Raw genomic sequence first — 26870 nt, forward strand, 5'->3', positions numbered from 1 at the left:
AAGAGGAGGAGAATGATTGGAGGGAGGATGAGAGTGCTTCCAACTCACACTCTCAAGCACGTAGATCCCCTGAACGCAGCTCACTCTCCAGATCCCAATCACCTGAATTCTGATCACCTACTCACACACCTGTATGTCATTATCACACACTATTTAGTTCAGTTCTTTGCACCCCATCATTGTGAGCGATTGTTTTGTGACACACTTCTATTCGGAGCGCTGTTCTTCCCGTAATTGAATCCTCCCTTGTATGATAGTTTTTGCCCGCCTCACTAACGACACATTTAGCCTATTCCCTGTCTGTACTTTATCGGATTTCCTGTTATCTCCCCATTGCCTGATCTCCCAGACGACGTTACTAGCCGTTTCCCTGTCTGTACTGTTGCCTTTTTGGACCCCCTGTGTAAGACCTTCCGCCTGACCCTGGACCCAGCTACCTGCCTCCTCCTGTGTATGACCTTCTGCCTGCCCCTGGACCCAGCTACCTGCCTCCTCCTGTGGTCCTTTACAAATAAACACCTGTGCTTGAAACCAGCTCTCTGTCTCCCATCATGTTCATTGCAGAGAGATAAATTGAGCAACATAGGGAGAGAGGAAATTAAGAGAAAGAGTTGAAATAGCAGACTGAACTCCAGATGTCTGACTGGAGACAAGGGCATCGATTAATGTGACCCACTCAAAAGACCATAGGCTATTTCATAGATGCAGAAAACACTACTTCCAGAGAGAGAAAGAGAGACATTTCAGAGATTTCCATCTGACTCAATCTACACCTTACCTTGCTCACTGAGGGAAATCACAAAATAATACATAAACCATTCTTATATATGCACTTCACCTCAAACATATTCCTCGTTGTGTGTGTGTGTGTGTGTGTGTGTGTGTGTGTGTGTGGCTGTGGCTTTTACGCGCGTGCGTATTTGACTCGAGAGTCTGTGTGCGGCATGGGTATGTCAAATGCTTGGCTTTATGATGAGCGCATAGTGTGCGTCCTTCCCAGCCTGTGCGCAAGAAGAAAAAAAGGTTTACTGTTAACGGGAAAGTAAAACACGAATATGGAGAACGAAGACCATTTCAATCCCAAAGCTTTTCACCTGTAACTGAAATGACAAAACTTTCTTGTCCATTTGGGAGAGAGAAGTGCGTAAATCTGACAAGTGAGACGGTCAACAGAAGAAAGTAACTAGACTGTTTTTACTACTGCGATATTCTCCCAGATCAACATTCCATTCACTTTCTTTTTTCGGTCACTATCAACATATTTTGGGGTTTATAACCCTCAGCATCAAAGCTAAACCTCAGAAGATGGTTTTGTTGTGAAACGATCACACAAGGTTAGGCTACTGGGAATATCTCTATTTATTCTTCAAATATAATATTTATTATTTTAGCTATTACTATTTGGATTATTACTCTTTCAACACAAAATTTCCGAGATCTAAAGATGGACTCGTTTTTGAACACCACGGATAACTACCTTTCCGTTAACGCCACTAACGGCTCCGGTTTGAACGAAACAGAGGGATATAACCAGTTCGTGCAGCCGATCTGGCAGATCGCTCTCTGGGCCATAGCCTACTGCAGCATGGTGTGCGTCTCGGTGATCGGTAACCTGGTGGTCATCTGGATCATCCTCGCGCACAAACGCATGAGGACCGTGACTAACTACTTCCTGGTAAACAAACAAATGTAAAATGATAAAGAACGAGAGAGCTAGGACAGACGTTATGTAATCATTTCCAAATTAATGTATTTTATTTTTAAAATATCACCAGTGAATGTGAACTTTGTTTGTGTGTATGTTCGTTTGTCTGTGTCTGATTCCTCTTTTCTCCTCCCAGGTGAACCTAGCCTTTGCAGAGGCATCTATGTCTGCCTTCAACACAGTGATAAACTTTGCATACAGCATCCATAACGAGTGGTACTTTGGTTTGGGCTACTGTCGATTCCATAACTTCTTCCCCATTGCAGCAGTCTTCACCAGCATATACTCCATGACCGCCATAGCACTGGAAAGGTGAGCTGTGTGTGTGTGTGTGTGTGTGTCCATGCATGGGTGCACTCTACTGTGTGTTTGTTTTCAATAGAATCTACTCTATGACTGCCATAGCTCGGAACCGGTAAGCGGCCCTAAATGCTGTAGAGATCCCTTCTCCAACCCTGCTTCTCTCTCATATAATGTCATCAGTATGTCGCCACAGCCTCAGTGTGTGAGAGCTGCGTTTTCCATCACATCATCCCTGCTCCTCTCCCTTCCATCCTTCCCACACCGTCCATCAGTCTGGGCTCACTGTCAGAACACAGATCCCCTTTCTTCAGTGTGTCAGAACAATCTGAACATTCTTTCATTAGTGAAGTAGAGAGAGAAAGAGAGCAGCCCTTCCCCCAGATGACCCCAGGCTCCCCGGGAGTGTTAACAACAGGTGTGTTTGAAAGGGCGAAGAGAGAAACAGTGAAGAAAGAGAGGAAGGGAGATGATAGTTTTGGCATCACCCCATCTCCTTGTCTTGATTAGAAAAGTAAATCACATCAGTGAAGCAACACAATGAGAGGAGAGGATGAAAGAAGGAGAGGAGGGTAGAGGAGGAGAGGAGGGTAGAGGAGGCGAGGAGGAGAGGAGAGGAGGAGAGGAGGGTAGAGGAGGCGAGAAGGAGAGGAGAAGGATCAGATACACTCACATCAACTCTGCATGATTACCTTTCATTAGAGCTTGGAGGAACACACACACAGTGCAGTGTCTCTTCTCCATCTGTCACCAGAATGTAGCTGTTGTGCTAAAGAAGTTGAACTATCAGTAATTGCCAATTAAATTAAACCAGTGGAATGTAAAACTAATCGGAGCCATGTCTGTATCCCCTGGTGTCCCCTCAGTAGCGAGCGTGTGTGTATATATAAATGTGTGTCTGTGTTACAGTAATGTGCCTGTGTGTATAGCAGTGTGTGTGTGCGTGTGTGTGTATAACAGTGTGCGTGTGTGTATAACTGATTACTATGTGTGTGTGTATTACTGACCTCTCTCTGTGTGTGTGTGTGTGGGTGTGTGTGTGTGTGTGTGTTACTGATCTCTCTGTGTGTGTGTATATTACTGATCTGTGTGTGTGTAGTACTGATATCTGTGTGTGTGTATTACAGTGTGTGTATTACTGACCTCTGTGTGTCAAAATCAAATTAAAATCAAATCAAATTGTATTTGTCACATGCTTCATAAACAACAGGTGTAGAATAACAGTGAAAGGCTTACTTACGGGCCCTTCCCAACAATGCAGAGACAAAGATACAACAACAAAATAGTGACAGGAGGATTAAATACACAGTGAATAATGAGTAACAATGACGGGAAAGTGAGTGTGTGAGTGTGTGTGAGAGAGAGAGCATATGTAAGTGTGAGTGTGTGTGTATGAGTGTGTGTGTGTGTATGAGTGTGTGTGTGCATGTGTGTGTGCGTGTGTGTGTGTGTGTGTGTGTGTGTGTGTGTGTGTGTGTGTGTGTGTGTGCGTGTGTGTGTGTGTGTGTGTGTATGTGTGTCTTGGGGTGTATGTGTGAGTGTGTTGGTAGAGTCTCGTGTTTGTGCATAAAGTCAGTGCAAGAGAGTTAGTGCAAAAATTCATATCCCACATGTGTGTGTATATAACTAGTCACTTTGTGTGTGTTTTTGTGTGTGTTCCAGGTACATGGCTATCATCCACCCCCTGAGGCAGAGGTTGTCTTCAGCAGAGACCCGTGTAGTGATCGGAGGGATCTGGGTGTTAGCTCTACTATTGGCCTTCCCCCAGTACTACTACTCAGCTACTGACCAGCTGCCTGGTAGGACTGTTTGTTACATCCAATGGCCTGAATACACCAATGACACAACCATGGACTTCAAAAAGATGTGAGTACTGAGACAAACACATATACACACACACACACACACACAAAGGTGTTTGAAGGAAGCGTAATCTTCAGGAGGTTCACTACACATTAGAGAATAAACTTAATTATTTTCTGTCTGTAGAATCTGATTCACTACTCACATCCTTTTTCTGTCTCCCAACTTCTGGATGAATAGGCCGAGCGTCTTTCTGCTGTTTGTCTCCTTGTAATGTAGCATCCTAGTGGAATGATTCATGAATCTATCCAACCTCTATTAGCCAGGAGACTGATTTAGAACCAAACAGATAACAGGTGTTCAGTCTGTGGGGGTTATTTGTTATGAATAATCATTGTTAGACAGAGGTCCTCGGACTTCAAGGACTCATTAATTGCATTGTTATGATTGTTTTTCTGTTTTGTTGTGTTGTTTATTGATGCTGTGTGATCATCTCTCTCTATATATAGCATTTGATTTATCACACAGAAAACAAGACAATTCAAATCAATGATATATTAAAGAGATGAATAACCATCTTTAACAGTCTAGACTTCCTAGACAGCCATGTTCCAAACTGTGAAATATAAGTTGTTCTCTATGAATGATAACAGTTTGATATCATTAGTCAACAATGCAGCAATTAAAAAAGACAGACTAGACGGTTTAGCTATTAAAAAGTTATTCACTCAGAATTGACTTTCCTCATTTTCAGGGCTGTCAATGTTAACGTGTACATTTGTTTTGGCGCCGTGAATTGCGTCTGTTTTTCCTTCCACGGAATGGTGCGTATGTCACGGGTCGTTTTTAACTACTCGCGAGCCGCTATTTTTGGGGTTTGATAACAAACAACATTGTTTAGCTAGCTAGCAACCTGATAACATGACCACTGACTAGGCTATGCACAAATGTAGATGGCACAGGACGAACTGAACAGGAATAGACTCCTCAAAGAGATGCTTCAAAGGTGGGCTGCATTTGCAAGAGTGGGGTGTGTATGATTGTGTGAGAGAGGATGTGTTTCAAGTTTTTAATTGTCACGTGCACAGGGGTGGAACAGTACCCAATTGAGTAGAAGTAAAGATACCTTAATAGAAAAGGAATCAAGGAAAAGTGAAAGTCATCCAGTGAAATACTACTTTAGTAAAAGTCTAAAAGTATTTTGTTTTATATATACATAAGTATCAAAGGTAAATGTAATTGCTCAAATATACCTAAGAATCAAAGGTAAATGTAATTGCTCAAATATACCTAAGAATCAAAGGTAAATGTAATTGCTCAAATATACATAAGTATCAAAGGTAAATGTAATTGCTAAAATATACCTAAGAATCAAAATAAAAAGTAAAAGTACATATCATTTCAAATTCATTATATTAAGCAAACCAGATGGCACCATTTTCATATTTTTTTATTTACGGATAGCCTGGGGCACACTCCAACCCTCAGACATGACAGTTTTATGACCATATTATGACAGGTCATGACAAGTTATGTCAGCTTTTATGACATATTATGACATGGTTATGGCGCAGGTATTACATTTCAAGAACATTGATAAGAGGGAGTAGGGCTGCTGAAACATTGATAAGAGGGAGTAGGGCTGCTGAAACATTGATAAGAGGGAGTAGACTACTGAAACATTGATAAGAGGGAGTAGACTACTGAAACATTGATAAGAGGGAGTAGGCCTACTGAAACATTGATAAGAGGGAGTAGACTACTGAAACATTGATAAGAGGGAGTAGACTACTGAAACATTGATAAGAGGGAGTAGGCCTACTGAAACATTGATAAGAGGGAGTAGGGCTGCTGAAACATTGATAAGAGGGAGTAGACTACTGAAACATTGATAAGAGGGAGTAGACTACTGAAACATTGATAAGAGGGAGTAGGCCTACTGAAACATTGATAAGAGGGAGTAGGCCTACTGAAACATTGATAAGAGGGAGTAGGGCTGCTGAAACATTGATAAGAGGGAGTAGACTACTGAAACATTGATAAGAGGGAGTAGACTACTGAAACATTGATAAGAGGGAGTAGGCCTACTGAAACATTGATAAGAGGGAGTAGGCCTACTGAAACATTAATAAGAGGGAGTAGACTACTGAAACATTGATAAGAGGGAGTAGACTACTGAAACATTGATAAGAGGGAGTAGACTACTGAAACATTGATAAGAGGGAGTAGACTACTGAAACATTGATAAGAGGGAGTAGACTACTGAATCATTGATAAGAGGGAGTAGACTACTGAAACATTGATAAGAGGGAGTAGACTACTGAAACATTGATAAGAGGGAGTAGGCCTACTGAAACATTGATAAGAGGGAGTAGGCCTACTGAAACATTGATAAGAGGGAGTAGGCCTACTGAAACATTGATAAGAGGGAGTAGGCCTACTGAAACATTGATAAGAGGGAGTAGACTACTGAAACATTGATAAGAGGGAGTAGGCCTACTGAAACATCGATAAGAGGGAGTAGGCCTACTGAAACATCGATAAGAGGGAGTAGGCCTACTGAAACATTAATAAGAGGGAGTAGACTACTGAAACATTAATAAGAGGGAGTAGGCCTACTGAAGCATTAATAAGAGGGAGTAGACTACTGAAACATTGATAAGAGGGAGTAGGGCTGCTGAAACATTGATAAGAGGGAGTAGGCCTACTGAAGCATTAATAAGAGGGAGTAGACTACTGAAACATTGATAAGAGGGAGTAGGCCTACTGAAACATTGATAAGAGGGAGTAGGCCTACTGAAACATTGATAAGAGGGAGTAGACTACTGAAACATTGATAAGAGGGAGTAGACTACTGAAACATTGATAAGAGGGAGTAGGCCTACTGAAACATTGATAAGAGGGAGTAGGGCTGCTGAAACATTGATAAGAGGGAGTAGACTACTGAAACATTGATAAGAGGGAGTAGACTACTGAAACATTGATAAGAGGGAGTAGGCCTACTGAAACATTGATAAGAGGGAGTAGGCCTACTGAAACATTGATAAGAGGGAGTAGGGCTGCTGAAACATTGATAAGAGGGAGTAGACTACTGAAACATTGATAAGAGGGAGTAGACTACTGAAACATTGATAAGAGGGAGTAGGCCTACTGAAACATTGATAAGATGTAGTAGGCCTACTGAAACATTAATAAGAGGGAGTAGACTACTGAAACATTGATAAGAGGGAGTAGACTACTGAAACATTGATAAGAGGGAGTAGACTACTGAAACATTGATAAGAGGGAGTAGACTACTGAAACATTGATAAGAGGGAGTAGACTACTGAATCATTGATAAGAGGGAGTAGACTACTGAAACATTGATAAGAGGGAGTAGACTACTGAAACATTGATAAGAGGGAGTAGGCCTACTGAAACATTGATAAGAGGGAGTAGGCCTACTGAAACATTGATAAGAGGGAGTAGGCCTACTGAAACATTGATAAGAGGGAGTAGGCCTACTGAAACATTGATAAGAGGGAGTAGACTACTGAAACATTGATAAGAGGGAGTAGGCCTACTGAAACATCGATAAGAGGGAGTAGGCCTACTGAAACATCGATAAGAGGGAGTAGGCCTACTGAAACATTAATAAGAGGGAGTAGACTACTGAAACATTAATAAGAGGGAGTAGGCCTACTGAAGCATTAATAAGAGGGAGTAGACTACTGAAACATTGATAAGAGGGAGTAGGGCTGCTGAAACATTGATAAGAGGGAGTAGGCCTACTGAAGCATTAATAAGAGGGAGTAGACTACTGAAACATTGATAAGAGGTAGTAGGCCTACTGAAACATTAATAAGAGGTTATAAGCATAGTGAATTTTAAAGGCAATGTTCCCCTCGTTCGTGGAGATCCCATTCCCAGGAAAACATTGCATATGCTGCACAATCTGAAATTCCCTTTAAAAGTCGTAATGCCTATAGCCCTCAATCGGATTGAATCCCAGCCTCATTCGTTTCACAGTTCTCTCTCTCTGTCCCGACATTTTCTCCTTCTCTCTATCACTCATTCTCTGTGTTTCTCTCTCTCCACCTACCCATGCTCTCCCCCGTGTGTGTTATTTAGTATTACCATTAGTCTCAGGTGTTCAGGGGAATGAAGTCATTTCCATAAGCAGCTGAGTCCCTGTAGTTTGTCTGATGTTAGGAGTTAGGGGCTAGGGCTTGATTTAGGCCTCTCTCTTCTGTCTTCCTCAGTAAATTAATTTCACATCTTTCAGTGAGAGCTGATCTTCTGGGCCGCTACTCCCTGTAGCAAGACTGATAAGGGATCAGCAGACATTGTGTGTGTGTACGTACGTTCGGAGGCAGAGATAAGGAATCAAATCAGAACAGGGTTGACTAGACGAGACCTGAGACCCCAGTCTAACAATCTCATTAGTGCGTGTGTGTGTGTGTGTGTCTCTGTCTGTGTAGGTACTCTGTGTCTGTGGTGTTGCTGTACTACTTCCTGCCGCTGTGCATTATGGGATGTGCCTACCTGGTGGTGGGCTCGTCCCTGTGGGCGGGGACTATCCCTGGAGACTCCACCCACCGTTACAGAGAGCAGCTAATCGCCAAACGCAAGGTACACACACACACACACACACACACACACACACACACACACACACACACACACACACACACACACACACACACACACACACACACACACACACACACACACACACACACACACACACACACACACACACACACACACACACACACACACACACAAGCTCACAGGCAGAACACAATACCTTTATGTACACACACTCATGCATGCTTACACACAGCAGGGAACCTCTTAAGTGAATATTCTTAGGCAAATCCCTAAATTGCTTTCAACTGTCCCTCCCTCCCCCCTCCTTCTCTCTAGGTTGTGAAGATGATGATCGTGGTGGTGTGTACGTTTGCAGTGTGCTGGCTGCCTTACCACATCTACTTCCTGCTCCAGCAGTTCCACCCTGACCCCATGCAGCTGTTTGAGTGGCGCTACATCCAGCAGGTCTACCTGGCTGTTCTGTGGTTGGCCATGAGCTCCACCATGTACAACCCTATCATCTACTGCTGTCTCAATGACAGGTAGGTGACTGTACACACCACAGGTGGCTGGTGGCACATCATTGTGGAGGATGGGCTCATACTAATGGCTAGAATGGATTGATAGGAGTGGTACCAAACACATCAAACACATGGTCTTTGATACCATTCCATTCACTCCATTCCAGCCATTAATATTATATGTCCTCTCCTCACCAGCCTCCTGTGGTACACACACAAGCGCAAACACAACAGGCATGTACACACACACACACACCCATTTGACCCATTAGTCTCTCCTTCTCTCTCTCCCCATCTCTCTCTCGCTCTCTCTCTCACTCCCCCCTCTCTCCCTCTTTCTCTCTCAACCCTCTCTCTGTTCAGATTCAGGGCAGGCTTTCAGCAGGTGTTCTGTTGGTGTCCGTGTGTTCCTGCCGCCTCCTACGAGGGACTGGAACTCAAGTCCACCCGCTACCTACAGACCCAGGTGTGTATAGATTCCCTCTTCTTTCTGGGTGTGTGTATTGTTTATTTAACTAGGCAAGTCAGTTAAGAACAAATTATTATTTTCAATGACGGCCTAGGAACAGTGGGTTAACTGCCTTGTTCAGGGACAGAACGACAGCTCTGGGATTCGATCTTGCAACCTTTCAGTTACTAGTATGAGTGTGTATTTTTAAGTTGTGTCCCAATTATCTCTGTTTCCAGATGAGTGTGTACCGGGCCAGCCGGATGGAGACCAGTATGTCAACAGTTCTGCAGCCCACTGAGGAGGAGCGCTGTGGGGCAGAGCAGCCAGCCAGCCCCCCTATCACCCAGACAACCATGGAGCTCACCTCCACCTCCAACGGCTCAGCCTCACGATCAGCCCTCAACCCCACCGACAGCCCTGCTTACTACGGCAGACATAACATGGACTAGTGGCCTAACAAACGCCTAACTGGATTAGTCGTGGTTTCATCTCACTTAACCCAGAACTAAAATGTTACATCATTTGGTCAGCTGCTCGATTAGGTTCTAGGGGGAAGTGTGTTAGAAATGGAGATTTCCGTTTTGTCTCCACTCTCACAAAAGGAAAATCTCAGTCAATCCCTCCCACCCCCTTCTGATATTTTCACCGGTGGTTATCTTCCGCCGAAGTAAAGCAGTTTAAGCCCCGCCTTCACCCAATCCTGATATGTCCAAATAAACAGTGATGAAAACCCAAACCTCAGAACTAATGCTGCTCGTATCCCATATTATGCCGACAGGTGTACTGTACCAGTTATGTTTACTGTAGGTACTGTCCACGGGAGATTATACGTGGTTTAGTGCACTATAGCCTGGGCTAGTGCTCTATTCTCACACATTCTAATGCCGACACAACATCGGCTAGGGCTGCCTCAATTCGTTGGGGGATGGACTCTACAAGGTGTCGAAAACATTCCACAGGGATGCTGGCCCATGTTGACTCCAATGCTTCCCACAGTTGTGTCAAGTTGTCTGGATGTCCTTTGGGTGGTGGACTACTCTTGATACACACGGGAAACTATTGAGCGTGAAAAACTCAGCAGCGTTGCAGTTCTTGACACAAACTGATGTGCCTGGCACCTACTGTACTACCATACCTCGTTCAAAGGCACTTAAATATTTTGTCTTACCCATTAACCTTCTGAATGGCACACATACACAATCCATGTCTCAATGCTTAAAAATCAGTATTTAACCTGTCTCCTCCCCTTCATCTCCACTGATTGAAGTGGATTTAATAAGTGTCATTATTAGGGGATCGTAGCTTTTGCCTGGATTCACCTTGTCAGTCTATGTCTTTAAAATAGCAGGTGTTCTAAATGTTTTGTACAATCAGTGTATATCAAACTGGGCTAGAGTCTAGCGCTCTTCTTTAGGCAGACATGGGTTTTGTGGCCTTGAACCTAGTGTAGAGTTCTATTCTCGTCTAATATATCTGACCAGGCAGCTCATAAGGATTCTTTCCATCATTCCAGAACCCTAGGGCTGATTAGGGCTGTGTTTGGAACACTCACCAAATCGCTTCAGCTAGCATCAATGGCAGCCACAGCTCTCCCTAAGAAAACACTGATGTTTTTGTGTGAGTGTTTTTGTGTGAGAGTCAGGCAGGGTGTGTGTTCATTTCTTCATGCAAGTGTGTGTGTGTGTGTGTGTGTGTGTGTGTGTGTGTGTGTGTGTGTGTGTGTGTGTGTGTGTGTGTGTGTGTGTGTGTGTGTGTGTGTGTGTGTGTGTGTGTGTGTGTGTGTGTGTGTGTGTGTGTGTGTGTGTGTGTGTGTGTGTGTGTGTGTGTGTTTATTTATTTATTTATTTATTTATTTTTTTCCGGGAGGTGATGTGTGTTGGTTCAGCACCTGTTGTCAGGGATTACTGCTCAGAGACGACAATTTGAGGAGCAGTACTCTGTCTGCCTGGTCAGGGCAAAGGTCAGATATATATAGACAGGAGAGGAAAGAGGGGGACACAAATAGAGTCTAGAAGAGGGGGGAGGAGAGTAGAGAAAGAAAGGAGGGAAAACAGTGAGACGGGTCAGTTGAAAGAGAGGAGGGATCAGAGTGAGAGGGGTCAGTAGGAAGAGAGGAGGGATCAGAGTGAGAGGGGTCAGTAGGAAGAGAGGAGGGATCAGAGTGAGAGTGGTCAGTAGGAAGAGAGGAGGGATCAGAGTGAGAGGGGTCATTCAAAAGAGAGGAGGGATCAGAGTGAGAGGGGTCAGTAGGAAGAGAGGAGGGATCAGAGTGAGAGGGGTCAGTAGGAAGAGAGGAGGGATCAGAGTGAGAGGTGTCAGTAGGAAGAGAGGAGGGATCAGAGTGAGAGTGGTCATTCAAAAGAGAGGAGGGATCAGAGTGAGAGGGGTCAGTAGGAAGAGAGGAGGGATCAGAGTGAGAGTGGTCATTCAAAAGAGAGGAGGGATCAGAGTGAGAGGGGTCAGTAGGAAGAGAGGAGGGATCAGAGTGAGAGGGGTCAGTAGGAAGAGAGGAGGGATCAGAGTGAGAGGGGTCAGTTGAAAGAGATGAGGGATCAGAGTGAGAGGGGTCAGTTGAAAGAGATGAGGGATCAGAGTGAGAGGTGTCAGTAGGAAGAGAGGAGGGATCAGAGTGAGAGGTGTCAGTAGGAAGAGAGGAGGGATCAGAGTGAGAGGTGTCAGTAGGAAGAGAGGAGGGATCAGAGTGAGAGGGGTCAGTTGAAAGAGAGGAGGGATCAGAGTGAGAGGTGTCAGTTGAAAGAGAGGAGGGATCAGAGTGAGAGTGGTCATTCAAAAGAGAGGAGGGATCAGAGTGAGAGGGGTCAGTAGGAAGAGAGGAGGGATCAGAGTGAGAGGGGTCAGTAGGAAGTGAGGAGGGATCAGAGTGAGAGGGGTCAGTAGGAAGAGAGGAGGGATCAGAGTGAGAGTGGTCATTCAAAAGAGAGGAGGGATCAGAGTGAGAGGGGTCAGTAGGAAGAGAGGAGGGATCAGAGTGAGAGTGGTCATTCAAAAGAGAGGAGGGATCAGAGTGAGAGTGGTCATTCAAAAGAGAGGAGGGATCAGAGTGAGAGGGGTCAGTAGGAAGAGAGGAGGGATCAGAGTGAGAGGGGTCAGTTGAAAGAGAGGAGGGATCAGAGTGAGAGTGGTCATTCAAAAGAGAGGAGGGATCAGAGTGAGAGGGGTCAGTAGGAAGAGAGGAGGGATCAGAGTGAGAGGGGTCAGTAGGAAGAGAGGAGGGATCAGAGTGAGAGGTGTCAGTAGGAAGAGAGGAGGGATCAGAGTGAGAGGTGTCATTCAAAAGAGAGGAGGGATCAGAGTGAGAGTGGTCATTCAAAAGAGAGGAGGGATCAGAGTGAGAGGGGTCAGTAGGAAGAGAGGAGGGATCAGAGTGAGAGGGGTCAGTAGGAAGAGAGGAGGGATCAGAGTGAGAGTGGTCATTCAAAAGAGAGGAGGGATCAGAGTGAGAGGGGTCAGTAGGAAGAGAGGAGGGATCAGAGTGAGAGGGGTCAGTTGAAAGAGAGGAGGGATCAGAGTGAGAGTGGTCATTCAAAAGAGAGGAGGGATTAGAGTGAGAGGGGTCAGTAGGAAGAGAGGAGGGATCAGAGTGAGAGGGGTCAGTAGGAAGAGAGGAGGGATCAGAGTGAGAGGTGTCAGTAGGAAGAGAGGAGGGATCAGAGTGAGAGGTGTCAGTAGGAAGAGAGGAGGGATCAGAGTGAGAGGTGTCAGTAGGAAGAGAGGAGGGATCAGAGTGAGAGGTGTCATTCAAAAGAGAGGAGGGATCAGAGTGAGAGGGGTCAGTAGGAAGAGAGGAGGGATCAGAGTGAGAGGGGTCAGTAGGAAGAGAGGAGGGATCAGAGTGAGAGGGGTCAGTAGGAAGAGAGGAGGGATCAGAGTGAGAGTGGTCAGTAGGAAGAGAGGAGGGATCAGAGTGAGAGGGGTCATTCAAAAGAGAGGAGGGATCAGAGTGAGAGGGGTCAGTAGGAAGAGAGGAGGGATCAGAGTGAGAGGGGTCAGTAGGAAGAGAGGAGGGATCAGAGTGAGAGGTGTCAGTAGGAAGAGAGGAGGGATCAGAGTGAGAGTGGTCATTCAAAAGAGAGGAGGGATCAGAGTGAGAGGGGTCAGTAGGAAGAGAGGAGGGATCAGAGTGAGAGTGGTCATTCAAAAGAGAGGAGGGATCAGAGTGAGAGGGGTCAGTAGGAAGAGAGGAGGGATCAGAGTGAGAGGGGTCAGTAGGAAGAGAGGAGGGATCAGAGTGAGAGGGGTCAGTTGAAAGAGATGAGGGATCAGAGTGAGAGGGGTCAGTTGAAAGAGATGAGGGATCAGAGTGAGAGGTGTCAGTAGGAAGAGAGGAGGGATCAGAGTGAGAGGTGTCAGTAGGAAGAGAGGAGGGATCAGAGTGAGAGGTGTCAGTAGGAAGAGAGGAGGGATCAGAGTGAGAGTGGTCATTCAAAAGAGAGGAGGGATCAGAGTGAGAGGGGTCAGTAGGAAGAGAGGAGGGATCAGAGTGAGAGGGGTCAGTAGGAAGAGAGGAGGGATCAGAGTGAGAGGGGTCAGTTGAAAGAGAGGAGGGATCAGAGTGAGAGGTGTCAGTTGAAAGAGAGGAGGGATCAGAGTGAGAGTGGTCATTCAAAAGAGAGGAGGGATCAGAGTGAGAGGGGTCAGTAGGAAGAGAGGAGGGATCAGAGTGAGAGGGGTCAGTAGGAAGAGAGGAGGGATCAGAGTGAGAGTGGTCATTCAAAAGAGAGGAGGGATCAGAGTGAGAGGGGTCAGTAGGAAGAGAGGAGGGATCAGAGTGAGAGTGGTCATTCAAAAGAGAGGAGGGATCAGAGTGAGAGTGGTCATTCAAAAGAGAGGAGGGATCAGAGTGAGAGTGGTCATTCAAAAGAGAGGAGGGATCAGAGTGAGAGGGGTCAGTAGGAAGAGAGGAGGGATCAGAGTGAGAGGGGTCAGTTGAAAGAGAGGAGGGATCAGAGTGAGAGTGGTCATTCAAAAGAGAGGAGGGATCAGAGTGAGAGGGGTCAGTAGGAAGAGAGGAGGGATCAGAGTGAGAGGGGTCAGTAGGAAGAGAGGAGGGATCAGAGTGAGAGGTGTCAGTAGGAAGAGAGGAGGGATCAGAGTGAGAGGTGTCATTCAAAAGAGAGGAGGGATCAGAGTGAGAGTGGTCATTCAAAAGAGAGGAGGGATCAGAGTGAGAGGGGTCAGTAGGAAGAGAGGAGGGATCAGAGTGAGAGAGGTCAGTAGGAAGAGAGGAGGGATCAGAGTGAGAGTGGTCATTCAAAAGAGAGGAGGGATCAGAGTGAGAGGGGTCAGTAGGAAGAGAGGAGGGATCAGAGTGAGAGGGGTCAGTTGAAAGAGAGGAGGGATCAGAGTGAGAGTGGTCATTCAAAAGAGAGGAGGGATCAGAGTGAGAGGGGTCAGTAGGAAGAGAGGAGGGATCAGAGTGAGAGGGGTCAGTAGGAAGAGAGGAGGGATCAGAGTGAGAGGTGTCAGTAGGAAGAGAGGAGGGATCAGAGTGAGAGGTGTCAGTAGGAAGAGAGGAGGGATCAGAGTGAGAGGTGTCAGTAGGAAGAGAGGAGGGATCAGAGTGAGAGGTGTCATTCAAAAGAGAGGAGGGATCAGAGTGAGAGGGGTCAGTAGGAAGAGAGGAGGGATCAGAGTGAGAGGGGTCAGTAGGAAGAGAGGAGGGATCAGAGTGAGAGGGGTCAGTAGGAAGAGAGGAGGGATCAGAGTGAGAGTGGTCAGTAGGAAGAGAGGAGGGATCAGAGTGAGAGGGGTCATTCAAAAGAGAGGAGGGATCAGAGTGAGAGGGGTCAGTAGGAAGAGAGGAGGGATCAGAGTGAGAGGGGTCAGTAGGAAGAGAGGAGGGATCAGAGTGAGAGGTGTCAGTAGGAAGAGAGGAGGGATCAGAGTGAGAGTGGTCATTCAAAAGAGAGGAGGGATCAGAGTGAGAGGGGTCAGTAGGAAGAGAGGAGGGATCAGAGTGAGAGTGGTCATTCAAAAGAGAGGAGGGATCAGAGTGAGAGGGGTCAGTAGGAAGAGAGGAGGGATCAGAGTGAGAGGGGTCAGTAGGAAGAGAGGAGGGATCAGAGTGAGAGGGGTCAGTTGAAAGAGATGAGGGATCAGAGTGAGAGGGGTCAGTTGAAAGAGATGAGGGATCAGAGTGAGAGGTGTCAGTAGGAAGAGAGGAGGGATCAGAGTGAGAGGTGTCAGTAGGAAGAGAGGAGGGATCAGAGTGAGAGGTGTCAGTAGGAAGAGAGGAGGGATCAGAGTGAGAGTGGTCATTCAAAAGAGAGGAGGGATCAGAGTGAGAGGGGGTCAGTAGGAAGAGAGGAGGGATCAGAGTGAGAGGGGTCAGTAGGAAGAGAGGAGGGATCAGAGTGAGAGGGGTCAGTTGAAAGAGAGGAGGGATCAGAGTGAGAGGTGTCAGTTGAAAGAGAGGAGGGATCAGAGTGAGAGTGGTCATTCAAAAGAGAGGAGGGATCAGAGTGAGAGGGGTCAGTAGGAAGAGAGGAGGGATCAGAGTGAGAGGGGTCAGTAGGAAGTGAGGAGGGATCAGAGTGAGAGGGGTCAGTAGGAAGAGAGGAGGGATCAGAGTGAGAGTGGTCATTCAAAAGAGAGGAGGGATCAGAGTGAGAGGGGTCAGTAGGAAGAGAGGAGGGATCAGAGTGAGAGTGGTCATTCAAAAGAGAGGAGGGATCAGAGTGAGAGTGGTCATTCAAAAGAGAGGAGGGATCAGAGTGAGAGTGGTCATTCAAAAGAGAGGAGGGATCAGAGTGAGAGGGGTCAGTAGGAAGAGAGGAGGGATCAGAGGGAGAGGGGTCAGTTGAAAGAGAGGAGGGATCAGAGTGAGAGTGGTCATTCAAAAGAGAGGAGGGATCAGAGTGAGAGGGGTCAGTAGGAAGAGAGGAGGGATCAGAGTGAGAGGGGTCAGTAGGAAGAGAGGAGGGATCAGAGTGAGAGGTGTCAGTAGGAAGAGAGGAGGGATCAGAGTGAGAGGTGTCATTCAAAAGAGAGGAGGGATCAGAGTGAGAGTGGTCATTCAAAAGAGAGGAGGGATCAGAGTGAGAGGGGTCAGTAGGAAGAGAGGAGGGATCAGAGTGAGAGGGTCAGTAGGAAGAGAGGAGGGATCAGAGTGAGAGTGGTCATTCAAAAGAGAGGAGGGATCAGAGTGAGAGGGGTCAGTAGGAAGAGAGGAGGGATCAGAGTGAGAGGGGTCAGTTGAAAGAGAGGAGGGATCAGAGTGAGAGTGGTCATTCAAAAGAGAGGAGGGATCAGAGTGAGAGGGGTCAGTAGGAAGAGAGGAGGGATCAGAGTGAGAGGGGTCAGTAGGAAGAGAGGAGGGATCAGAGTGAGAGGTGTCAGTAGGAAGAGAGGAGGGATCAGAGTGAGAGGTGTCAGTAGGAAGAGAGGAGGGATCAGAGTGAGAGGTGTCAGTAGGAAGAGAGGAGGGATCAGAGTGAGAGGTGTCATTCAAAAGAGAGGAGGGATCAGAGTGAGAGGGGTCAGTAGGAAGAGAGGAGGGATCAGAGTGAGAGGGGTCAGTAGGAAGAGAGGAGGGATCAGAGTGAGAGGGGTTAGTAGGAAGAGAGGAGGGATCAGAGTGAGAGTGGTCATTCAAAAGAGAGGAGGGATCAGAGTGAGAGGTGTCAGTGGGAAGAGAGGAGGGATCAGAGTGAGAGTGGTCAGTAGGAAGAGAGGAGGGATCAGAGTGAGAGGGGTCAGTTGAAAGAGAGGAGGGATCAGAGTGAGAGTGGTCATTCAAAAGAGAGGAGGGATCAGAGTGAGAGGGGTCAGTAGGAAGAGAGGAGGGATCAGAGTGAGAGGTTGTCAGTAGGAAGAGAAGAGGGATCAGAGTGAGAGGGGGAAGAGAGGAGGGATCAGAGTGAGAGGGGTCAGTTGAAAGAGAGGAGGGATCAGAGTGAGAGTGGTCAGTAGGAAGAGAGGAGGGATCAGAGTGAGAGTGGTCAGTAGGAAGAGAGGAGGGATCAGAGTGAGAGGGGTCAGTAGGAAGAGAGGAGGGATCAGAGTGAGAGGGGTCAGTAGGAAGAGAGGAGGGATCAGAGTGAGAGGGGTCAGTTGAAAGAGAGGAGGGATCAGAGTGAGAGTGGTCATTCAAAAGAGAGGAGGGATCAGAGTGAGAGGTGTCAGTAGGAAGAGAGGAGGGATCAGAGTAAGAGGTGTCAGTAGGAAGAGAGGAGGGATCAGAGTGAGAGGTGTCAGTAGGAAGAGAGGAGGGATCAGAGTGAGAGGTGTCAGTAGGAAGAGAGGAGGGATCAGAGTGAGAGTGTTCAGTAGGAAGAGAGGAGGGATCAGAGTGAGAGGTGTCAGTAGGAAGAGAGGAGGGATCAGAGTGAGAGTGGTCAGTAGGAAGAGAGGAGGGATCAGAGTGAGAGGTGTCAGTAGGAAGAGAGGAGGGATCAGAGTGAGAGGTGTCAGTAGGAAGAGAGGAGGGATCAGAGTGAGAGGTGTCAGTAGGAAGAGAGGAGGATTCAGAGTGAGAGGTGTCAGTAGGAAGAGAGGAGGGATCAGAGTGAGAGGTGTCAGTAGGAAGAGAGGAGGGATCAGAGTGAGAGGTGTCAGTAGGAAGAGAGGAGGGATCAGAGTGAGAGCTGTCAGTAGGAAGAGAGGAGGGATCAGAGTGAGAGGTGTCAGTAGGAAGAGAGGAGGGATCAGAGTGAGAGGTGTCAGTAGGAAGAGAGGAGGGATCAGAGTGAGAGGTGTCAGTAGGAAGAGAGGAGGGATCAGAGTGAGAGGTGTCAGTAGGAAGAGAGGAGGGATCAGAGTGAGAGTGGTCATTCAAAAGAGGAGGAGGGATCAGAGTGAGAGGTGTCAGTAGGAAGAGAGGAGGGATCAGAGTGAGAGGTGTCAGTAGGAAGAGAGGAGGGATCAGAGTGAGAGGTGTCAGTAGGAAGAGAGGAGGGATCAGAGTGAGAGGTGTCAGTAGGAAGAGAGGAGGGATCAGAGTGAGAGGTGTCAGTAGGAAGAGAGGAGGGATCAGAGTGAGAGGTGTCAGTAGGAAGAGAGGAGGGATCAGAGTGAGAGGTGTCAGTAGGAAGAGAGGAGGGATCAGAGTGAGAGGTGTCAGTAGGAAGAGAGGAGGGATCAGAGTGAGAGGGGTCAGTAGGAAGAGAGGAGGGATCAGAGTGAGAGGTGTCAGTAGGAAGAGAGGAGGGATCAGAGTGAGAGGTTGTCAGTAGGAAGAGAGGAGGGATCAGAGTGAGAGGTGTCAGTAGGAAGAGAGGAGGGATCAGAGTGAGAGGGGTCAGTAGGAAGAGAGGAGGGATCAGAGTGAGAGGTGTCAGTAGGAAGAGAGGAGGGATCAGAGTGAGAGGTGTCAGTAGGAAGAGAGGAGGGATCAGAGTGAGAGGTGTCAGTAGGAAGAGAGGAGGGATCAGAGTGAGAGGTGTCAGTAGGAAGAGAGGAGGGATCAGAGTGAGAGTGGTCAGTAGGAAGAGAGGAGGGATCAGAGTGAGAGGTGTCAGTAGGAAGAGAGGAGGGATCAGAGTGAGAGTGGTCAGTAGGAAGAGAGGAGGGATCAGAGTGAGAGGTGTCAGTAGGAAGAGAGGAGGGATCAGAGTGAGAGGTGTCAGTAGGAAGAGAGGAGGGATCAGAGTGAGAGGTGTCAGTAGGAAGAGAGGAGGATTCAGAGTGAGAGGTGTCAGTAGGAAGAGAGGAGGGATCAGAGTGAGAGGTGTCAGTAGGAAGAGAGGAGGGATCAGAGTGAGAGGTGTCCAGTAGGAGAGAGGAGGGATCAGAGTGAGAGGTGTCAGTAGGAAGAGAGGAGGGATCAGAGTGAGAGGTTGTCAGTAGGAAGAGAGGAGGGATCAGAGTGAGAGGTGTCAGTAGGAGAGAGGAGGGATCAGAGTGAGAGGTGTCAGTAGGAAGAGAGGAGGGATCAGAGTGAGAGGTGTCAGTAGGAAGAGAGGAGGGATCAGAGTGAGAGGTGTCAGTGGAAGAGAGGAGGGATCAGAGTGAGAGGTTGTCAGTAGGACGAGAGTGAGGGATCAGAGTGAGAGGTGTCAGTAGGAAGAGAGGAGGGATCAGAGTGAGAGGTGTCAGTAGGAAGAGAGGAGGGATCAGAGTGAGAGGTGTTAGTAGGAAGAGAGGAGGGATCAGAGTGAGAGGTGTCAGTAGGAAGAGAGGAGGGATCAGAGTGAGAGGTTGTCAGTAGGAAGAGAGGAGGGATCAGAGTGAGAGGTGTCAGTAGGAAGAGAGGAGGGATCAGAGTGAGAGGTGTCAGTAGGAAGAGAGGAGGGATCAGAGTGAGAGGGGTCAGTAGGAAGAGAGGAGGGATCAGAGTGAGAGGTGTCAGTAGGAAGAGAGGAGGGATCAGAGTGAGAGGTGTCAGTAGGAAGAGAGGAGGGATCAGAGTGAGAGGTGTCAGTAGGAAGAGAGGAGGGATCAGAGTGAGAGGGGTCAGTAGGAAGAGAGGAGGGATCAGAGTGAGAGGTGTCAGTAGGAAGAGAGGAGGGATCAGAGTGAGAGGTGTCAGTAGGAAGAGAGGAGGGATCAGAGTGAGAGGTGTCAGTAGGAAGAGAGGAGGGATCAGAGTGAGAGGTGTCAGTAGGAAGAGAGGAGGGATCAGAGTGAGAGTGGTCAGTAGGAAGAGAGGAGGGATCAGAGTGAGAGGTGTCAGTAGGAAGAGAGGAGGGATCGAGTGAGAGTGTCAGTAGGAAGAGAGGAGGGATCAGAGTGAGAGGTGTCAGTAGGAAGAGAGGAGGGATCAGAGTGAGAGGTGTCAGTAGGAAGAGAGGAGGGATCAGAGTGAGAGGTGTCAGTAGGAAGAGAGGGAGGGATCAGAGTGAGAGGTGTCAGTAGGAAGAGAGGAGGGATCAGAGTGAGAGGTGTTCAGTAGGAAGAGAGGAGGGATCAGAGTGAGAGGTGTCAGTAGGAAGAGAGGAGGGATCAGAGTGAGAGGTGTCAGTAGGAAGAGAGGAGGGATCAGAGTGAGAGGTGTCAGTAGGAAGAGAGGAGGGATCAGAGTGAGAGGTGTCAGTAGGAAGAGATGAGGGATCAGAGTGAGAGGTGTCAGTAGGAAGAGAGGAGGGATCAGAGTGAGAGGTGTTAGTAGAAGAGAGGAGGGATCAGAGTGAGAGGTGTCAGTAGGAAGAGAGGAGGGATCAGAGTGAGAGGTGTCAGTAGGAAGAGAGGAGGGATCAGAGTGAGAGGTGTCAGTAGGAAGAGAGGAGGGATCAGAGTGAGAGGGGTCAGTAGGAAGAGAGGAGGGATCAGAGTGAGAGGTGTCAGTAGGAAGAGAGGAGGGATCAGAGTGAGAGGTGTCAGTAGGAAGAGAGGAGGGATCAGAGTGAGAGGTGTCAGTAGGAAGAGAGGAGGGATCAGAGTGAGAGGTGTCAGTAGGAAGAGAGGAGGGATCAGAGTGAGAGGTGTCAGTAGGAAGAGAGGAGGGATCAGAGTGAGAGGTGTCAGTAGGAAGAGAGGAGGGATCAGAGTGAGAGGTGTCAGTAGGAAGAGAGGAGGGATCAGAGTGAGAGGTGTCAGTAGGAAGAGAGGAGGGATCAGAGTGAGAGGTGTCAGTAGGAAGAGAGAGGGATCAGAGTGAGAGGGGTCAGTAGGAAGAGAGGAGGGATCAGAGTGAGAGGTTGTCAGTAGGAAGAGAGGAGGGATCAGAGTGAGAGGTGTCAGTAGGAAGAGAGGAGGGATCAGAGTGAGAGGTGTCAGTAGGAAGAGAGGAGAGGTAGAGGAAAAACAGTATACTCTTCCGCCTCTCTAAGCCCCCATCTGTATTATATTATATTCATATTTATGTAGTTATCTGTATTACCTCATCTGTTCACACACAGAGTATGGAGCAGGGCCATGGGGGGCTGTGTGTGTGTGTGTGTGTGTGTGTGTGTGTGTGTGTGTGTGTGTGTGTGTGTGTGTGTGTGTGTGTGTGTGTGCCGATATGTTACTTAGTATGTTACTTAGTATTTTATTTGGTCTGTTACTTAGTATTGTATTTAGTATGTTACTTAGTATGTTATTTAGAATGTTACTTAGTATGTTATTTAGTATGGTATTTAGAATGTTACTTAGTATGCTACTTAGTATGTTATTTAGAATGTTACTTAGTATGTTACTTAGTATGTGTCTAGGATTTAATGTGTATGTATAATGTACGTATGTTCTCTATATACATGCTTGGTTCACACAAACACTGGTACTTAAAATCTCTGCCACAGCTGGTGGCTGACGTATCACAGCCAGGTATGACATGCCAAGTGTCACTCAATGCCCAGGTGTGTGTGTGTCTTGCTTTGAACACCTGACTGAGCGTCCACCAACTGCTCCTTTTCTACAATGTGTGTGTGTGTGTCTGAACAATGATGCACACACACACACCACACACACACACACACACACACACACACACACATATACACACACACACACACACACACACACACACACACACACCTGATTGTCATGCTTTGTTTCAGCTATCCGTGCATGAGGATAAGCGCCAGTGTGATTGATGCATGATTGTCACAAAAAAACTGGACATATCTGTGACCGTTTAATTTAGAAGGTAAACAAACTATTTCAACTGATTTACCTGAACTGAGAATATTATTTCCTCCATGATTGTCATGGCACACAATGTTTTATAAAGTATAGTCATTGTTATGTCTTCTTATTGAGTGTGTCCGGTGTTTACATAAATGAACATGAAAAGTGAAACAATTGAATGTGTTATGGTATGGTGACTCTGTACTGAATATACAGGTGTATCTATCTTTGGTTTTGTTGTGCATCAAAATATGTTGCCCAGAGTTTTACAGTCTTCATGTTCGTGTTGTATTGAATGACTTTGTGACCATGTCAGCGTCAGTGAGGTGAGGACGGAGTCAAGCGCAGGAAACAGAACTGAGTAAAAATAACGTACTTTACTCTGGAAAAATAAACAGTTCAATAAATCCACGTAGGGATAACAAACCCTAACACACAAGACTAACACAAAACAGGAACAATCACGCACAAAACATCATGGAAAAAGAAATGTGGATCGGTGGCAGCTAGAAAGCTGGTGACAACGACTGTCGAACGCCGCGGTACTCCCACCTTGATGCACGGCTCCAGCAGCGCGCCGACACCGGCCTCGGGGACGACCCGGTGGACGAGGCGCAGGGCGATCCGGGTGGAGACGGTGATATTCCTGTAGTAAGGAAGGGTCCAGGATGTCCTCCACCGGCACCCAGCATCTCTCCTCCACCGGCACCCAGCATCTCTCCTACACCGGCACCCAGCATCTCTCCTCCACCGGCACCCAGCATCTCTCCTCCACCGGCACCCAGCATCTCTCCTCCACCGGCACCCAGCATCTCTCCTACACCGGCACCCAGCATCTCTCCTCCGGACCATACCCCTCCCACTCCATGAGGTACTGAAGGCCCCTCGCCCGACGCCTAGAGTCCATGATGGCTCGTACGGTATACGCCGGGGTCCCCTCAATGTCCAGAAGGGGCGGAGGAACCTCCCGCACCTCGGACTACTGGAGCGGACCAGCCACCACCGGCCTGAGGAGTGACACATGGAACGAGGTGTTAATACGATAATCAGGGGGAAGTTGTAACCTATAACATACCTCATTCAGTCTCCTCAGGACTTTAAATGGCCCCACAAACCGCGGACCCAGCTTCCGGCAGGTCAGGTCGAAGGGGCAGGTTTCAGGTAGAGAGCCAGACCCGGTCTCCCGGTGCATACACCAGGGCCTTATTGCGATAACTCTCTCCACCTGCCCATTACTTTCGGGGTGAAACCCTGAGGTAAGACTGACCGAGACCCCCAGGCGTTCCATGAATGCCCTCCAGACCATTGATGTGAACTGGGGACCCCGATCAGACACTATATCCTCAGGCACCCCGTAGTACCGGAAGACATGTGTAAACAGGGCCTCCGCAGTCTGTAGGGCCTTAGGGAGACCAGGCAAAGGAATGAGACGGCAGGACTTAGAAAACCGATCCACAACAACCAGAATCGTGGTTCCCTTGTGACGGAGGAAGATCCACCGATAGGTGGGACCACGGCCGTTGTGGAACGGGTAGCGATTGTACTTTCCCTCGGGGTAGGTGTCTAGGTGCCTTGCACTGGGAGCACACTGAGCAGGAGGAAACATACACCCTCACGTCCTTAGCTAAAGTGGGCCACCAGTACTTCCCACTAAGACTGAGCAGTGTCCGACTGATGCCAGGATGACCAGAGGAGGGTGACGTGTGAGCCCAACTATGAATGCTAAGGAGGGATCAGGATGAGCCAACACAGGAGCTGAGGTAAACAGAGCCTTCAGGTGACCAAAGCTCTGTTCGCCCCTGCTGTCCACTGCAGTCGCACCGGTCCCCCCTTCAGCAAAGAGGTAATGGGAGCCGGTGGCAGCTAGAAAGCCGGTGACGACGACCTCCGAACGCCGCCCGAACAAGGAGAGGCACCGACTTCAGCGGAAGTCGTGACAGACCATTATATTTTTCTACCTGACTGAAGTATGATTACATATTATTTACTGTATCAAACAGTAGCTAGACATCATTCTGTCAAAATAGTAAAAGTCGTGAAATATCTGAAGAATCCTGCTGATACACCACAAATAAACATATTTATGATACAGAAAACTTTCTAAAGTAGTACATTATATCAAGATAAAATGAGGAACGTTAACTTGGAAAGTTGACGTTCTCTAAATGGCTGTCTTGACAGACATCCTAGACTTTAGGACAATCCATTCCACAGGAGGACAGGCTGTCTGTATGGAGAGATGCTGTGAACAGCCCATCGATTCGTCTGATTAGTAAATCCATTCAAGTCTCTGTCTGTCTGTGTCTGTCTTGTCTGCCAGCCCATCTGACTGTCTGTCTGTCTTGTCTGCCAGCCCATCTGGCTGTCTGTCTGTCTTGTCTGCCTGCCCATCTGTCTGTCTGTGTCTGTCTTGTCTGCCTGCCCATCTGACTGTCTGCCTGCCCATCTGCCTGCCCATCTGTCTATCTGTGTTGGTCTTGTCTGCCTGCCCATCTGACTGTCTGTCTGTCTTGTCTGCCAGTCCATCTCTCTGTCTGTGTCTGTCTTGTCTGCCTGCCCATCTGTCTGTCTGTGTCTGTCTTGTCTGCCAGCCCATCTGTCTATCTGTGTTGGTCTTGTCTGCCTGCCCATCTGTCTGTCTGTCTGTCTGTCTGTCTGTCTGTCTGTCTGTCTGTCTGTCTGTCTGTCTGTCTGTCTGTCTGTCTGTCTGTCTGTCTTGTCTGCCTGCCCATCTGTCTGTCTGTGTCCGTCTTGTCTGCGTACCCATCTGTCTGTCTGTGTCTGTCTTGTCTGCCTGCCCATCTGTCTGTCTGTGTCCGTCTTGTCTGCCTGCCCATCTGTCCGTCTTGTCTGCGTACCCATCTGTCTGTCTGTGTCTGTCTGTCTTGTCTGCCTGCCCATCTGTCTGTCTGTGTCCGTCTTGTCTGCCTGCCCATCTGTCTGTCTGTCAGGTGGTCTCTGAGACAAGCTCTGAACGTCAACAGGTGTCTGGAAGAACTTGTTCCACAGGAACAACAACTCCAGTCTGATCTCATTTTAGGTCTGCCAAAATTCAGTCAGTTGCTATTAACTCTAAACCGTCCCACTGATTTTATGGCAGTTAAAACTCCTGATAAAGCAAACAGTCTAAGTGAGCACACATTTTCATTTCAATTGATTGCAAATTAAATGAGGCTATTGTACACCATCTGTGACTGCATGTTCTGCCATGATGAGTGTGTCCGTTCGTGTGAGTTACGATAGTGATTGGAAGCTGATAGTGATTGGGAGCTGATAGTGATTGGGAGCTGATAGTGATTGGGAGCTGATAGTGATTGGGAGCTGTTATGTTGTGTTGGCAGTTGGTGTGTAAATGAAGAGGAGACCAGGCTGGTTGTTTCTACAGATATGACATTACTCCTGTGTTATTATTCAATAATGACAGATCCTTTTACTGCTCCTCTGTGTTCCGACCAGACGGTGTGACAGAGCTGGTATTGAGAACGGGTGGGGGTCTTCTGTTTGGCTAGGCCAGGTTGTTATGGTTACAGCTACTCTATGTGAACCCATCTGCTTTAGTGTGTGAACACGTACTTGTGTATAAATTGCAGGTCATTTCGTATAGACATCCAGAGTCGGAGGAGAAGAGAGACAGGAAGCTGCCAATAGCTGAATATACTGGGCAGTTTATTAGGTACACCACTCTGTTCACAATGGTTCGCTCCTACAGACAGTGAGTCACGTGGTTGTGGCTTGCTATATAAAGCAGGCAGATAGGCATCGAGGCATTCAGTTACTGTTCGACTAAACGTTAGAATGGACAAGATGAGTGACATAAGGGACTTTGAGTGTGGTATGATCGTCGGTGCCAGGCGTGTCGATTCCAGTAGCTCCGAAGCGGTTGGCGTCCTGGGCTTTTCACGCACGACAGTTCTGGGTTAAGCAAGCTTACAGGCGGGCCATAAACAGGCAAATAACGGCGCAGTACAACAGTGGTCTGCAGAACGGCATCTCGGAACACACAACTCATCTTACTTTGTCACGGATGGGCTATTGCAGCAGATGACCACACCATGTTCCACTCCAATCAGAAGCGGCTGCAGTGGGCACGCCATCACCAACACTAGACAATTGAAGAGTAGAAAAATAATGCCGACGAATCCAGTCAGGATTTGGCCAAACAGCTTGAGTCCATGGCCCCATCCTGCCTGGTGTCAAAGCTACAGGCTGGTGGTGTAATGGTGTAGGGAATAGCACACCCTTGATACCAAATTAGCTACGTTTCTATGCCCCGAAGAATACAGTAGGAGGAGGCAATGGGGGGTCTGACACGGAACGAGATGGGTGTACCTAATAAACTGGCCATTGAGTGTAGCTCTCATATCAACGTGCCACATATAACAGCAACACATACACATGCACACATGAATACATTAAAGCAAATACTGTCCGTCATTGGTTGACACCATACTGGAGACACTTGATCATTGGAGAAAACGTCCACTAAATGAGTTGTTCTGTTGTCGCTCTGTCCAATGCGTCATGTTGATATGTGCGTTGCTAGTGAATTACAAGTGCATTTTATAGCATAACCTGAAAACCAGGGATTGTGGCATCTGTGTGATGCAAACACAAACATCTCTTCGCAAGAGTTTATTTTCTAGTTTTTTTCAGACAGTTACTATATCACCCACGCACCTGCACTTCAAGAGTGTCTGTGTGTTCTGAACTGATGTTCACACTTCTAAAGCCTGTGGAAGAGCTGGGTGATATTGAGGGAGGGATGAAGGGATGGAGAAAGGGTTCAGAAAGAGGGCAAGTTCAATAACACACACCTGCATAGAGACACACCTGCATAGAGACACACCTGCAAGTACACACATAAACATGCACCTGCATGCACACAGAGGGGACAGACAGACACTCAGATTAGCCAAAGGTTTAGCAGCTCCGGGGGCCTCCGGGGGCCTCCTGGTTAAGGGCGCTGTACTGCGGCGTCAGCTGTGCCATCAGAGTCCCTGGGTTCGCGCCC

At 47.7% G+C, this 26870-nt stretch overlaps 1 protein-coding gene across 1 annotated transcript; it reads left to right on the top strand.

Annotated features, from left to right (window-relative positions):
* The first annotated feature begins 1174 nt into the window (after positions 1-1174).
* Positions 1175-10325, top strand: tacr1b (tachykinin receptor 1b). Its single transcript, XM_020458322.2, has 7 exons — positions 1175-1675; positions 1842-2017; positions 3668-3871; positions 8269-8419; positions 8717-8922; positions 9265-9367; positions 9589-10325. Exons 1-7 carry the CDS (start codon positions 1445-1447, stop codon positions 9799-9801), a joined length of 1284 nt encoding a protein of 427 aa, XP_020313911.2. The 5' UTR covers positions 1175-1444; the 3' UTR covers positions 9802-10325.
* The last annotated feature ends 16545 nt before the right edge of the window (positions 10326-26870 follow it).

Source organism: Oncorhynchus kisutch, linkage group LG23 (assembly GCF_002021735.2).
Source record: "Oncorhynchus kisutch isolate 150728-3 linkage group LG23, Okis_V2, whole genome shotgun sequence".
In the NCBI taxonomy this organism is placed as follows: Eukaryota; Metazoa; Chordata; class Actinopteri; order Salmoniformes; family Salmonidae; genus Oncorhynchus; species Oncorhynchus kisutch.

Bases quoted from the DNA above. Each gene is read 5' to 3' on its own strand.
- tacr1b (XM_020458322.2), top strand. From the start codon at position 1,445: ATGGACTCGTTTTTGAACACCACGGATAACTACCTTTCCGTTAACGCC. The intron at 1,676-1,841 runs GTAAACAAACAA...TTCTCCTCCCAG, and splicing joins CCGTGACTAACTACTTCCTG to GTGAACCTAGCCTTTGCAGA. The intron at 2,018-3,667 runs GTGAGCTGTGTG...TGTGTGTTCCAG, and splicing joins ACCGCCATAGCACTGGAAAG to GTACATGGCTATCATCCACC.